The sequence below is a fragment of the Macrosteles quadrilineatus genome, unplaced genomic scaffold, assembly GCF_028750875.1.
Source record: "Macrosteles quadrilineatus isolate MER2022 unplaced genomic scaffold, UCM_ALF_1.0 Scaffold_4__1_contigs__length_99947679, whole genome shotgun sequence".
Lineage (NCBI taxonomy): Eukaryota > Metazoa > Arthropoda > Insecta > Hemiptera > Cicadellidae > Macrosteles > Macrosteles quadrilineatus.
The window spans coordinates 40719517-40732833 of NW_026542597.1; the positions used below are offsets into that span (position 1 = coordinate 40719517).

At 36.6% G+C, this 13317-nt stretch overlaps 1 protein-coding gene across 1 annotated transcript in view; it reads left to right on the forward strand.

Moving 5' to 3' along the window:
- The window catches only part of LOC128992868 (coiled-coil and C2 domain-containing protein 2A), a 50853-nt gene that overhangs the window by 28781 nt on the left and 8755 nt on the right, over positions 1 to 13317 (forward strand). The window contains exons 18-27 of the mRNA XM_054416610.1: positions 34 to 213; positions 1559 to 1667; positions 1984 to 2175; positions 4758 to 4951; positions 6256 to 6367; positions 6650 to 6840; positions 6989 to 7169; positions 8839 to 9018; positions 10656 to 10821; positions 13076 to 13194. Of these exons, the coding sequence (XP_054272585.1) occupies positions 34 to 213; positions 1559 to 1667; positions 1984 to 2175; positions 4758 to 4951; positions 6256 to 6367; positions 6650 to 6840; positions 6989 to 7169; positions 8839 to 9018; positions 10656 to 10821; positions 13076 to 13194 (1624 nt within the window). The remainder of the gene's footprint in view (positions 1 to 33; positions 214 to 1558; positions 1668 to 1983; positions 2176 to 4757; positions 4952 to 6255; positions 6368 to 6649; positions 6841 to 6988; positions 7170 to 8838; positions 9019 to 10655; positions 10822 to 13075; positions 13195 to 13317) is intronic.

Here is a 13317-nt window from a genome sequence, read left to right on the forward strand (position 1 = left end):
TATGTTGTGTAATGAGATGCTTTGCTGTATCAGGAACCTGTCCCTGTCAGCTGCACCCGTGGACATGTTGGAGTTCAACTCCCCTGACAAGCTGAGTGGATACCAGCACGCAGGAGTGGGGTGTGGGAGGGAGTTGTATGCGGGGGGGAGAGTTACGTACAGGGCTGGGTGGGGGAGCAGCGGGGGACCTCCTCACGGACCCTCCAACCTCAGGTGACTACCCACATTGTAAATAAAACATGTGATTGGAATTTCTTCCATTTCTTGTGATTTTTCTGTTTATATTTTGTTGTTATTTCATCACCAGCATGACAACCTATAATGCCCATGATGATATTTTTTATTTTAGATTCATTTTTGTGCTTATTTTTGAGCCTATTTTAATTTATGCCTATTTTATTAATAAAAGGAATTCTGCACATCTACAGGAAAATATCTTTCTACCAGTTTGCATATATTATCCCTGCAGTGAACATGAGCTGAGAAAAAAGGTTTCAAAGAAACATGCTTGCCTATTAATTTATAGATAGTAGAATAGGAGTGGTGGTAAGAAATCCAATAAGCTTTCCAACCGACTTTGAAATTAAGCGTAAACTTTTATGATTTGCCAAATTTCTGTAAAGTGAACGTAAATTTTATAAGGAACTGGGAATAAGGAAGGGACATGAGGCAGGCACCTTCCTCAGGAAGATCTCATAGATAGATAGGATGCAACAGTTCATTAAGCATCTCAGGTTTGACTGCTCTGACACACCAAGCCCATCTGCAGCTGACGTGCATCAGGACAAGGTCCACCCCGACTCAATCAATCCAGGATCTGGGAAATTTTAAATTATTTATAATGGCATATGGCCAACCATCCTTAAAAGCATTGCATCAGATATATTTTTTTGTTGTGGTAAGTAATTAGAAAATCACAATCGAAGGAGAGGATCACAATGTAGGCCAGACTTCAAAACAAATACTCACCCTAATCCCTTATTTAGGAAGAACCATAATCCCGAGGGACGATCAGCGTTGTTGCCTTGATTTCATTTCTTGTACTGTCCTTCATTTCTTACCCTCAGCCGCCGAAAGCCCCAAATTCCAACACCTTCAGTCCCAGAAATGATATGGAGGGAGAAAGACCGTAAACTGACTCCACTGCTTGTCAGTCTTTGCGTTATTCGCTCAACCTGACATGATTTCAGTGACACTGTAAATATCTGTGATTATACAGACAATAGTGTTAGTTTTAGTTATAAGAAGATAGGATAGAAGATCCCCTGAGGATGCCACACAAACTGGAGAATGTATAGGGTGATATACAAACTTCTAGCCCTTGAATTTTAATGCCATGGCCCCTTATATTTATTTTCTAAACCCCTGTTGAAGTGACCTATGTCATTTTGCAATATTTTTGTACTGTAATTCCATTTAGTTTAAAATTTCCTAATTTTGTCTTTTCTTGTAAAAGAGGGGAGCTCTTTTATTTTCTTTAACATAATTTTTTTTTGTCAAGGACTAACAAATGTCCAAATTTCTTTAAACTATAGTTGATGTTTGTTATCGGTCTCAGAGGGTCTCGTAGAAGAGTCAACAGCGTTAGCAGTATGAGAGAATGGGCTGTCAGAGCACAACTAGACCCCAACGATCCTGCCAACGCTGACCTGTTTGACTACATCAAGGTATATTTTTTTAACAATTGAAAATTTGATCTATGTATGACCATCTTTTTGAGAGGTATTTTTTTAAATTATTGCTTATTGGTACCTATTGTTTGACATTTTTTTACATTTGATATTTCTTGTGAATTTAAAGTATTTTTTAAGGTCCTGCCATATTTACCCATTGAAAGTTATAATTTTCTTTGAAACTGTTTGCTCAAAATGTTTTTATGTAGCTTATATTTTGGTGTATTTGTAGTGCTGTTTGTTAATGAGTTTTTTTTTTACATTATTATCATGTAGGATTCATATTCATTACAACTTTCTTTTTTACAAGGTTGAAGATGCTAAAGAGAAATCAAAACCAGACACAAAGAGTTTGCCCGATGGAGATTTTTGTACAATGGAAGAGATAGAAAACAATCCACGACTGAAGCTATTGACCTTGAGAAACAACGCAGTGCCGGAATTCAGAGACATCCGTAACATTCCCTTGAGAGATAGAGAAATACCTGATGATATATTTAAGGTAAATTTGTACCAGACCTGTAATAATAGATAGATAGGAACACAGTATAAGGTGTTATGTCAAACATTTATATCGCCATCCTTAGACACCAACTCAACAAACATATGAGGGTGTTTATGTTGAATAGAACAAGGTTATTGTTAAACTAGCCACAGAGCCCGAGGTGGTTAAATACAACGGTCTCTAGGAAAATTACAGTTATGAAATCCATGCACCACTTTACTTACTTATATTAGTGGTACAGATTAAGCACATAACTTTAGAAACACACTCATTACATGAGGAACACATTTTAACCACAAATGCAAATTGTTAACAACATGCAAACAAAGAAAATTTTATGAAATAACAGTACAAAAAACAGCTGTTAAATTATCAACACATGTTTCATATGATTAGATGATGCATACCGGCAAACCCATTCCTGCCATATATCTTTAAAACAATCAAAAGACAAATATATCTAGGGTCCATTAAAATTGGTTAAAGTATCAACAATAACAATAATAATTGACACTAGTGGCCTGGCATGTAGAGACATAAGTCCTGAAAAACTCAAATGTAAAATAAATTATTGTTATAATTAAACAAACTAAGAATCAAATTATCTTTTACGCAGCAGCTCTGGAATTTGTAAGTTAATAATTTTTAGATCACTTTAGTGAAAGCAGAATTAATCTAAATTATTTTTTGATTGGTAAACAAACTTCACACACTCTATCAACTAAGTAGAATAAAAATGATAATACATTTGTAATCACATGTTTAATTTAAACAAAGCAGACGTTTTTCAACCCCAATGCATTTTAAATGGAAGATATTTTTTGTCATTTCTCATTTTCTGGTAGATTTAGACATAATCTGCTATTTTTCCCGACCACCTGGGACCAAGACCTTTAGTTTGAGGGCTCCCATCTTCCTGTGCGCTGTCAAACTCTCACAATTTTGGTTAAAAAAATCGCTAACAGAATTAATAATATAGATGTGTTGAACAAATATGTGTCAAATAATTTTATTAACTAGTGTACTTGTTCCCCAAATCGAGCAAATGTCAAGAATCGGTATTACAGGAGTTATTTTAAAACTAACAACAACAGGAGTAATTTTTGATTAGTTAAAAGATTCAAGCAAAAGCTTATAAAACTAATGGACATACTCACGCTGTACATAACAGTTTGATATATATAAACATTTCTTAATCATTTTTCAGAAGCTGACCTTATTTTTTTGTGTTTTCTAAAAGATTTTCCCGACTCACCCATAGCCGCATTAAATTTTCCATGTTATCTTCGTCATTGATTCTGTAGCCTTAGCCTAGCCTACATGGTACCACCATCGTCACCAGTACGTTTACAAAATTCAATCATTTTTTAAATAGCATTAAAAATTGTTCTAACTAATTAAGTACTACCCGATTTTTTGCATAATCTGTCTGTTAGAATTTTATTTGCTTCAAATGGCATTCTTTTTGTTGGTTGAGGTAATGACGCCAATTTTATTTACCTGTAAAATGCAGAGTTGAAAGGTCTGATGTTGTTCACGTGGTTTTTGTTTAAATAATTGACTCTTTCAATGAAAGTTTTAATAAAGTCTCTTGGATTTATTCAAATTCTTCTAAAATCACTTTACTGTTATGGAAACAGAGGTAAAACGTCCTTGAAGTACCAGTTTTATTTTGCCTTAGAGGGGCTTCCTATGCAATGATCACAAAGTCTTTGCTTAAAAAAATTGTAGCTCAACAGCTACATTCTCGTTCACCGTTTGTAGGTACCAATGTTGTGTTCTTCATTATGTAGGCTAGTAACGATAATAACATTCTTAATAAAATGTTATCTCTATTTCTTCTACTTGGTGGCGTTCTATAACTTTTCCATGTTTCCATCATTTGCAAATCGGCTCTTTTGACAATTGCTCAATAAATACAACACTGCATCAATTAAGTTTTCTTATTTGGTGAAATATATCAAATTCCCAAATTGAGTGAGGTAAAGGTGGGCTTTCCTAGCTCCGCATTTTGTGTGGAGCGCACTGCGGACGTCTCTTGTTTTTTCTAGCTCTCAGCAGTGCGCTGCAAGGTGTCAGTAGTTGTTTGCTAAAAAGTGAGTAAATATGAGCTCTCATCCTCTGAGAAGGAAAACATTAGCGTTGTTGATGTTATTAGAAGAGGAAGAAGAGATTGAAGATGAACTTGACTTCACTGTTGGTCGTCTTTTTAAATTGCAAAAATATTGTCAGTTCCATGTACACATCTAGAGAAAGAGAGAGTTTTTAAACATTTTTGATCCACAGAAATTTGCTCGCAACGTCGATGTGAAATTAAAATCTTACTTTAGAGTCACTAGGTGTCAGTTTGAACTTGTGATTAACAATTTGAAACTTGTGTTGAATGGGCAGCGTGATCCGCACTTGACTGCTTTCAGAGGAGTCGGCCAGTGGCGTAGAGCGTACTGTGCACCCCGGAGATGTTTAGGAAAATGGCGCCGTCTGATTGAGTGTTGTTGAGTAGGCTCCGCAGTGCGCTCCGCACAAAATGCTCCAAAAACTAGCTACAAAAACCCTCCTTAACATGTCATGATCTCTAGGTGTATGAGAAGCGTACCCAGTCGCCCTTGCGCACTGGCCCGGGAGTGGGGGAGACACAGCTGGAGTGGCAGAGGGAGTGGAGCAGACAACAGCTGGCTGTGATGAGGGATGACATTGTGCAGCACTGCAGACAGACACAGCAACAACACTTGCTGCGGGAGGTGGTTATGGAGGATCAGGTGCCGGACATTGGGTGAGTATAAGACAACTGTCAAGGGTCCTAACTTCATCACAGCTTTCATCAGCTTAAGTGCACTCTCATGACAGGAACTTATCCCTCAAAATTGTCAAATCCCAGATTTTATATGAACCAAGGCATTTTTTTTTCAATTGTTCGATGACCTTTCCTTGATATCTACATGCTATCCCAAGGGATCTTGTGTGAATACCCAACAGGGCTTGGTATTCAAACAGTACCCAAAAGGGTATTTCTCAGCATTTCTTGCACAAGAGGCTATCAACTCCAACTGTAATAATTCCAATTCCCTTCTTGTTTAAGTGCCTGCAAAAGACCCCTGTTCCACAGAAGAAGAAGTGTGTTCCACAGACACTTCTTGCTTAGCCTTAGAGCTGCCACTATTACTGCGTCAGTTGGTGTCATCAGCACCCTCTTACACTATATATGACCTTATTCTGTCCTTTACCTACATGTATTACAGTTAGACAGTAGGTCAGTAGGTCACATAGTTAGACATGCCTAAGTACAGTTAGACATACCGCCTCATAGACTTAAAAAGAGTAGCCATAGTCATAGACTAAACTGCATACTTTTTTTTAAATAAATTACCTGATTTAGGTAGAACTGTATCCTTCAAGTTCAAGATGTTTAAATCTATATTATGTGAATGGTTAAAAGCAATCCTTTCTTTGGCATCCGTGGATTTCTTTAACATATTGAATTTGAATTTTAAAACAAATGTTCATATTGAATTTTAAGTGTATCTACATGATCCATATTCTGTAGACTTGTCATATCTTAATTAACCAAGTATTTTGTAAACTTTGTATTTTATTTTATTGTTTTAGAAAGTTTTGTATTTGTTTTGACTATGTCTATTCCTTTGTACAGGGGAGCGAGCTGGCGTAGTAGTTAGAGCGCGGGACTTCAGGTCTTGAGGTCCCGGGTTCGATCCCTGCCAAGTCACCAATGGATTTTATTTAAGTGATACTGCCGCAACCCCTAGGTCTAGCCTGAAGTAATGTGAAAAACAATCCCAGGCTCGTGCCTAGCGTCCTAGGAAAAAAAATTCCTTTGTACAAAGAAAGGTCAATGGCAATAAAACTCTTGATTCTTGATGTATGGTTATAAGCTTACACCCTGATGTTTTTGAGATATGCGCCTCTACAAGTTAGTGCTACAAACTCAAATTTTCACAAGGACTTTGGAAATTGACACTGTTGATAACAATTAGTGAGTCTTACTTATTGGATTCTGTTATCCGTGGTACCAATATAAGATTTTCAAACAGTTTGTAATAAATTGTTTTATAATTTCAGCACATTGGGGTTGACGTTTATGAAGTGGCTGCAGCCCAAGCGTCCTCTTCGTCCTACAAGGAAGGAGAGGAAAAAACTCCCAGTTATGGGACTGGTGGGCCAGGAGGTTGAGGTCAGTAATTCGACTTTCATTTATACATTTAAGAATTTCACCAGTTTTAGTTTAGCAGTTGACATTAAGGAGAATATTTTACAGATTGGTTTTCCCTATGTGCATTTAATAATCTGGCACCAGAGTTTATAATGAGTAAGCATTTTGGGTCTGTTTGCCAGATTTTGTGTTCATTTGACTATATGCTAAGGCCGGGTATAGACAGAATATTTTACTAGTACCCATTAATAGTCATAAAACTCATTTTGATCCTACAATCATTTTGGAAGTGATATATTTCAGGTGATAGTGAATGTAGTCCGTGCGTTTGAGGTGCCAGTGAGGATGGACGTGGATCCCCTCCTAGAGGACGGTATCTCGCTGGTGCCTGTCCGACCGTTCGTCGAGGTCAGCTTCCAAGGTCGCAAGAGCCGCACTACTACAGCCGAGGGAGCCAACCCTACGTGGAATCAGGATCTTCGCATCCCTGTCAAGTAAGTTTATGTGTAGCCTTTGAAATTAAAACACATTTTGTAACTTAAAGTTTTAAGTTAAATAACTTCTAAGCCAGCCTGTAAAGATTCACTTAAGGAAGGTAAGAAAATGTTTAAACGTTTAAACTCATACTTGCCATTGTTTTAGGCTGCCAACCTCAGGACTGTACGAGATGCAAGACAAGTTGTACTGCCAGCTGTATGACGAGACAGTCGTGGACCTGCTAGAGGACGATCGTCAGAGAGAGACAAACATTCACCAACGACTGCAGCGGCAGTGGCTCGGCTCACTGAACATTCCGTTCTCCTCCCTCTTCTCCAACCATAGAGTGAGTACCATGTATAGAGTGTAAGGTACAAGCACATTATTGTTGAAATTGTTTGAGGTGTAGGATTTTGAGTGGCTGTTGTAGTCAACTATGTCACTAGCACATTGACAAAGGGCTCATTGAACCTCTACTGATATTTTTAGGTTAACGACAGGTTTGATGGTGGATTGGATAGCGTGATTTATAATTAAGATTACTTATACCTAACAAACCTAAATTAATGGTGCTTTATTACATCTTATATAAATAAAATTAGAGTTTGGTCTGTACATTGCTCAGAATCATAAACTTTTAGGTTATTTTTACGTATTATACATTAAAGAAACCAAAACAATTCTCATCTAAATTTCTGTCTGTCTGTCTGTCTTCCTGTCTGACGGCCCAAGAGCCATTTTACGCGGCCTTCTCCTGAAAAACGAGAGTACCTATCAAGTTCCAATTCATTTTTTTAATGTATTCACTGGATTGGCGAGATTGTCTTTAGCCATTAAAATATGGCGTCACTACTTTGTAAATAAAATGACGGACGTTTAAAAACCCAATTTTGTGCGATTTTTTGTAAAGTTTTCTCCCAATGTTTATCACATATTCAACTATGAAATAACGAACAACTGTTTGAATCAAGATTATTTTTTCTAGCTGTCACTGATGTGTTTACATTGAATGTTGTTTACAAATACCGTAACCATTTCCGATCACGTTTTTAAAGTAAATCCAAACCAAGTAAGATTAAAAACGTGTTTCTTTACATAACGGATTTAATTAATCGCAAGTGCAATAATTTGTAGGGTAACCGTATATGAAAATGGCGATTCTTTGTGTATAAAATTGTTCTTGAGTTTTGATAACCGGGAAATAGACCTTGAATCAGTGATGTATATGGCTGGGAAACTTACATTTTTTAAATGAGCGTTTTCAGTCGAGACTCGGCAGACGACCGCGCGTCTACATGTCCATGGTAAAAATAAAAGTAGGCCTACCTTGTATTTATGTTTTATTCTTCATGTGTATAAGTGGTTTATGTATGTATTTCAAAAACTCCAAGACGCATCTAATGGGGAAGCTCAAAACCTTATATTAGGACTGATGATGGCGATTTAATTTCGCCGAAATGCATCTCCTGTAATAGGATACATTAGGATAGACTGGCGGACACAGGTAATATAATTTTTATTGATTGTCATACCGATCCGGAACAACAACAAACAACATAAAATGAAGTTATGTATAATAGTTTGGCCAGCATATCTGAAAATATGCAAACCAACTGCTGTTCTTTACATAAGAAGGTTTCAACTGAATACTATAAGATCCCCGTGCGTAGAACGGGTACACAGCTAGTAAATTATAAAAAGGAGCAACCGGGGTTAGGATTGACCCTATACGGTAACTGTGCCTTTATTAGTAACAAAATCAACAGCCTTGGATGGTTTCCACTGATATATTGTTGCAGTGATATATACTTAAGTACAAAATTGGGCTGAAAATAATCTCTCTTAATCTGTTAGCTCAATTTGGATGCCTGGAAACACTTGTATTACTTGCACCCTCATTGAGCTCATTGGGTCTTTTGAATTTAACAGTTTTTTATGTTCTGTAAACCTCAAATAAGACTTATTAATCAAGCCTGTCACACAACAGTCAAAGTATTGTTCATCCCTGTCCACAGATTGAAGGGACGTTCCAGCTATACTCGCCTCCAGTGCTGCTTGGATATCAGCGAGAGTCGCAACATCGACAGATAACTTCAGCCTCTGCGACAGCCGTCACTAGTGGTCTGCGAGACAGTACGTTCCTCACTCTCTTCATCACGGTGCATCCCCCCCTCCACCCACCAGAGCCATTCAAGGTCAGCTAGCTACTCATAACTTTGAAAGATATATTGTCTATATCCATAAATATTATTGTCGTTGATTAGAGGTTTTATTTTCGTTACATTAACTGTTTAGGACCTTTTCCATCTTCACTAGAATTAACAAAGTTTTCACAACATTTAGAGATCTGAAATCCAATCTGCTTGTCTTCAGGTGAGAAAACACCTAAAATAAAGAATACATAGGAAGTACCTAAAATTAGTAGGATACTTTGTATTTGAATTCTGTTTGCGTGTCACTATCCCTTCACCCATTTCCTGGATGGACATGTGACCTACTCTTGCTTGAGCCGGTGATCTTGTAGAGACTTTTTCATTTCCATTGTGTGGAGCACACAATTGAGGAGCTATCATATAGGAGCTACCATGAGGAGCTATCAATTTGTACTAATTGTTGTTTAATATCAGTATTTTATGTTTCTTTTCAGCGAATTTCCCATATAGGGAATAAGCTATTACCGTAGGTCTCATGGTAAGACCTTGACCTAGACCCGGGACCAATTTACTTTTTTTGTTTTGAGGTTCCCAGAGGCCAAAAACATCCTCCGTTCAAATTCATATATTGTATGTATATATGTGTGTGTCCTTTATCGCGACAACTCTAGCAAAAATCATCCGATTTTGATTAAATTTGGTTTAAACAAGAAAACCTATGTTTATTTGAACAATTTCACAAACCAGCATGATCGGACTATGGGAACGGGGGTTTATGGGGGGTTCCATGGGATAAATATTAGTTTTCCCATTTTTTACGCGTTTTTGTATGCCTAACGGTAATGGAAATAATTTAAAAAACTTTAAATTTAAAATTCACATGTTATTCTTATGGAGAATAAATAAACTGTTGTAGTTTGCTTGTTTATGGATATATTTTTATCAAATTTGGCAATTTTGTTTATTTCATATATCAAAATTTCAATAAAAAACACACTTTCCCTGTACTAGCAAACCTAGGTACTCATTAAAATTAATGTTATTTAAATAGGAAATAAATCTGACAATTTTCAGGAAATATTTTAGTAGAAATCCAGCCAGGTACCTCTTAGTCTCAGGTTTGCTGCGGTGGGGGTATTTGAATTATAATTCAGTTTTTTTCGTTTTTTGTGTCATTTTTCATTTTTCTTTTGCCTTGGATTTATGTACTAATCTTGGAATGTTTTAGGTACTGTCTTTCCTGAGGATGGAATTAGATTCCAGATCACACCATTGTGAAAATTTTGTTTTTACCGATTGTGATAGAACATGTCTGCAACCATCCCACTTAAATAACATAAACCCAATATGACTCTAGTTTTTGAATGGTTAGTTCTCTTGGAGGGGAGAATATGTTATAATTTATGCCTGCCTTCTTTCTTATTTAATTGACCTAACATATGTTTTATTTTATTATTATTATTTTTGTAAATAATGTCCAATTTAAATACACATCTTTTTTGTCAAGTCTATTAATTTTTGTCTTTTTAAAGTCTTGTCTGCCTTTAATATTTTTAACTATGACAAAATGAACTTTGAAAAATACTATTGTTAGTTTTGTTATTTTGGGAAAAAATTTGCTTTGTAAGTTTGTAAGCAATATTTGTTCTAAATTAAACTTGAGATTTTTATGGTTGCAGGAGCGCCTGCCGTGCAGTGAGATGCCCTACCTAGAGCAGCACCTTGAGCAGTGGCAGGCGCAAGTGGCCAGTCAGTTCCCTCACAGACCTGTCAAGTGTCTTGTCGTCGACACTTCCGCAAAGTCTGTTTGTGTCACGAGGTTCTTCCAGTCTCTCGCACCTCCAGGTTTGTGTCTTTATTAGTTTATGTGTTTCAACGTTATTAGCATTTTTATTTATTGATTTTTTTTGCGAGGGAATGATCCAAACGGTATTGTAACTCTTGTGTTTGTATCATTAAATGATAGCCTAATGAAAAACGGCATAAAGTTCTAGAATCCATCCTTGGTTGAAACAGCAACTTCAGATTTGAAGCTGGGTACTAACTACTTGGCTCCCATCCCAGACAATTGATCGGGCTTATTTTAATTCTGAGTACTGCGTGTTGAGGATTGAATGAAAACCAATTAATAAGCGCAATGCCCAACACTCAGTATTTGATGTTAGCTTTGTGAACATAAGATTAGAATCTTTACATTAGAAAATGTTAGAACAGTTATAAATCAGTTGCTGTTAAATAGTTAGACTAAGGCCTCAACTCTTCGATTAGATCCGTAACAATACGGTCAAGGGTTCAGATTTGGTATTTGTAATAAGTAAATTAAAAAACTTGTTGAGAGTTTATTTAACGTAACAAAGTTGACGAGGAGTGTCTATCAAATTGTACATTAAGGCATGTTTTTAAAAACAAAATTTTGTTAATGAGAGTTGAGTTAATGAGAGTATCTTGAATCTTTTCTTTGAAGAAGTTATACAGGGTGGCTGAAAAGTAACTTGCACCCCCCTTAACTTTTCAACCATTTGAGATATTTGAAATCGGTTTGCGGCAACCTTCTTAGGTATGAGGGGCTACAATTATTATGGTCAATTTTGAAAATTTTGCCCCTAGGGGTAGCGGGGGTAGGGGGTAGCTCAAAGTTTTCAAATGACAAGTATAGTCGAGTTTGGTATCATTTTACAGGTCTTGACGAAACATAAACATTGACATAAAGAAAACCAAAATCGGCTCACTAATAACAAAATGGCGACCTAAAACGTTTCAAATCCAAATAACCATGAGGGTGGCAAAAAAATTAACTTGCACCCTCTTTAACTTTTTAACTATTTGAGATATTTGAAATCGGTTTGTGGCAACTTGTTTGGAAATGAAAGGCTACAATAACTATGGTCAGTTTTGAAAATTTTGCCCTTAGGGATAGCGGGGGTAGCTCAAAATTTCCAAATAGCAAGTATAGTCGAGTTTGGTATCATTTTACAGGTCTTGACAAAACATAACAAATAACATAAAGAAAATAGAAATCGGACCATCAATAACAAAATAGGAGCTATACATGATTGAGACAATGGTTATTTAAAGTAATTTTGAACTGCCATTTTGTTATTAATGATCCGATTTCTATTTTCTTTGTGTTAATTGTTATGTTTTATCAAGACCTACAAAATGATACCAAACTCGACTATACTTGCTATTTGGAAATTTTGAGCTACCCCCTACCCCCGCTACCCCTAAGGGCAAAATTTTCAAAACTGACCATAATTATTGTAGCCTTTTATTTCCAAAATAGTTGCCGCAAACCGATTTCAAATATCTCAAATAGTTAAAAAGTTAAAGAGGGTGCAAGTTAATTTTTTTGTCACCCTCATAGTTATTTGAATTTGAAACGTTTTAGGGCGCCATTTTGTTATTAGTGAGCCGATTTTGGTTTTCTTTATATCAATGTTTATGTTTCGTCAAGACCTGTAAAATGATACCAAACTCGACTATACTTGTCATTTGAAAATTTTTAACTACCCCCTACCCTCGCTACCCCTAAGGGCAAAATTTTCAAAATTTACCATAATTATTGTAGCCCCTCATATCTAAGAAGTTTGCCGCAAACCGATTGCAAATATCTCAAATGGTTGAAAAGTTAAGGGGGGGGGGGGGGGTGCAAGTTACTTTTCAGCCACCCTGTATATTAGGAAGGGATGTCAGTATAGTATGTACATTGTTTTACTTATTTTTTTAATCCAATTGATTGTGGAGAGAACATTCCATCTTTAAACCATCTTCAGCTGCTCGAAACTCTCTAGGTTCAATAATTAATTGTGTCTTAGCTGTGTTGATGTTGGGGCAGCTGTGTTGTTAAGTTGTAAAAGACACATTTTGACACTGTCTCAGTAAGCTACCATGGGTAGCTCCAAATGAGCATTATGTTATTGTTATGTGACCTTTTATTGTATTTATATTAGCCCCTGAACTTTAATTTACTCAGGTAACCTACTTAAGCTCAAACTGTATCCCTTTAAAAATCCTTATCACCCAATAAGCTTTCCTTTTAATGGTGTTTTTCATAAAACATTTTCCCAAGTTGACAATACAAACGCCATTTGCTGTCCAGTGTTCGAGGAGGGAGTGGCCACTACCCCAGAGATGGTGGTGAGGTTTGTCTCCAAGATCCCGATGGTGCCTGGCAGTATGTTGTTCCCGGGACTGTTCGATGTCTGGCTCACAGCTCAGGTACGTTCATCACTAATGCAATGATAGTTTACGTTGTATCATTGTCTTGTTGATACTGAAGTAGTCATCTCATCTATATGGACCAGCTGTGGCCCGTTTTGTATTTAAATACCCTCTACGCAG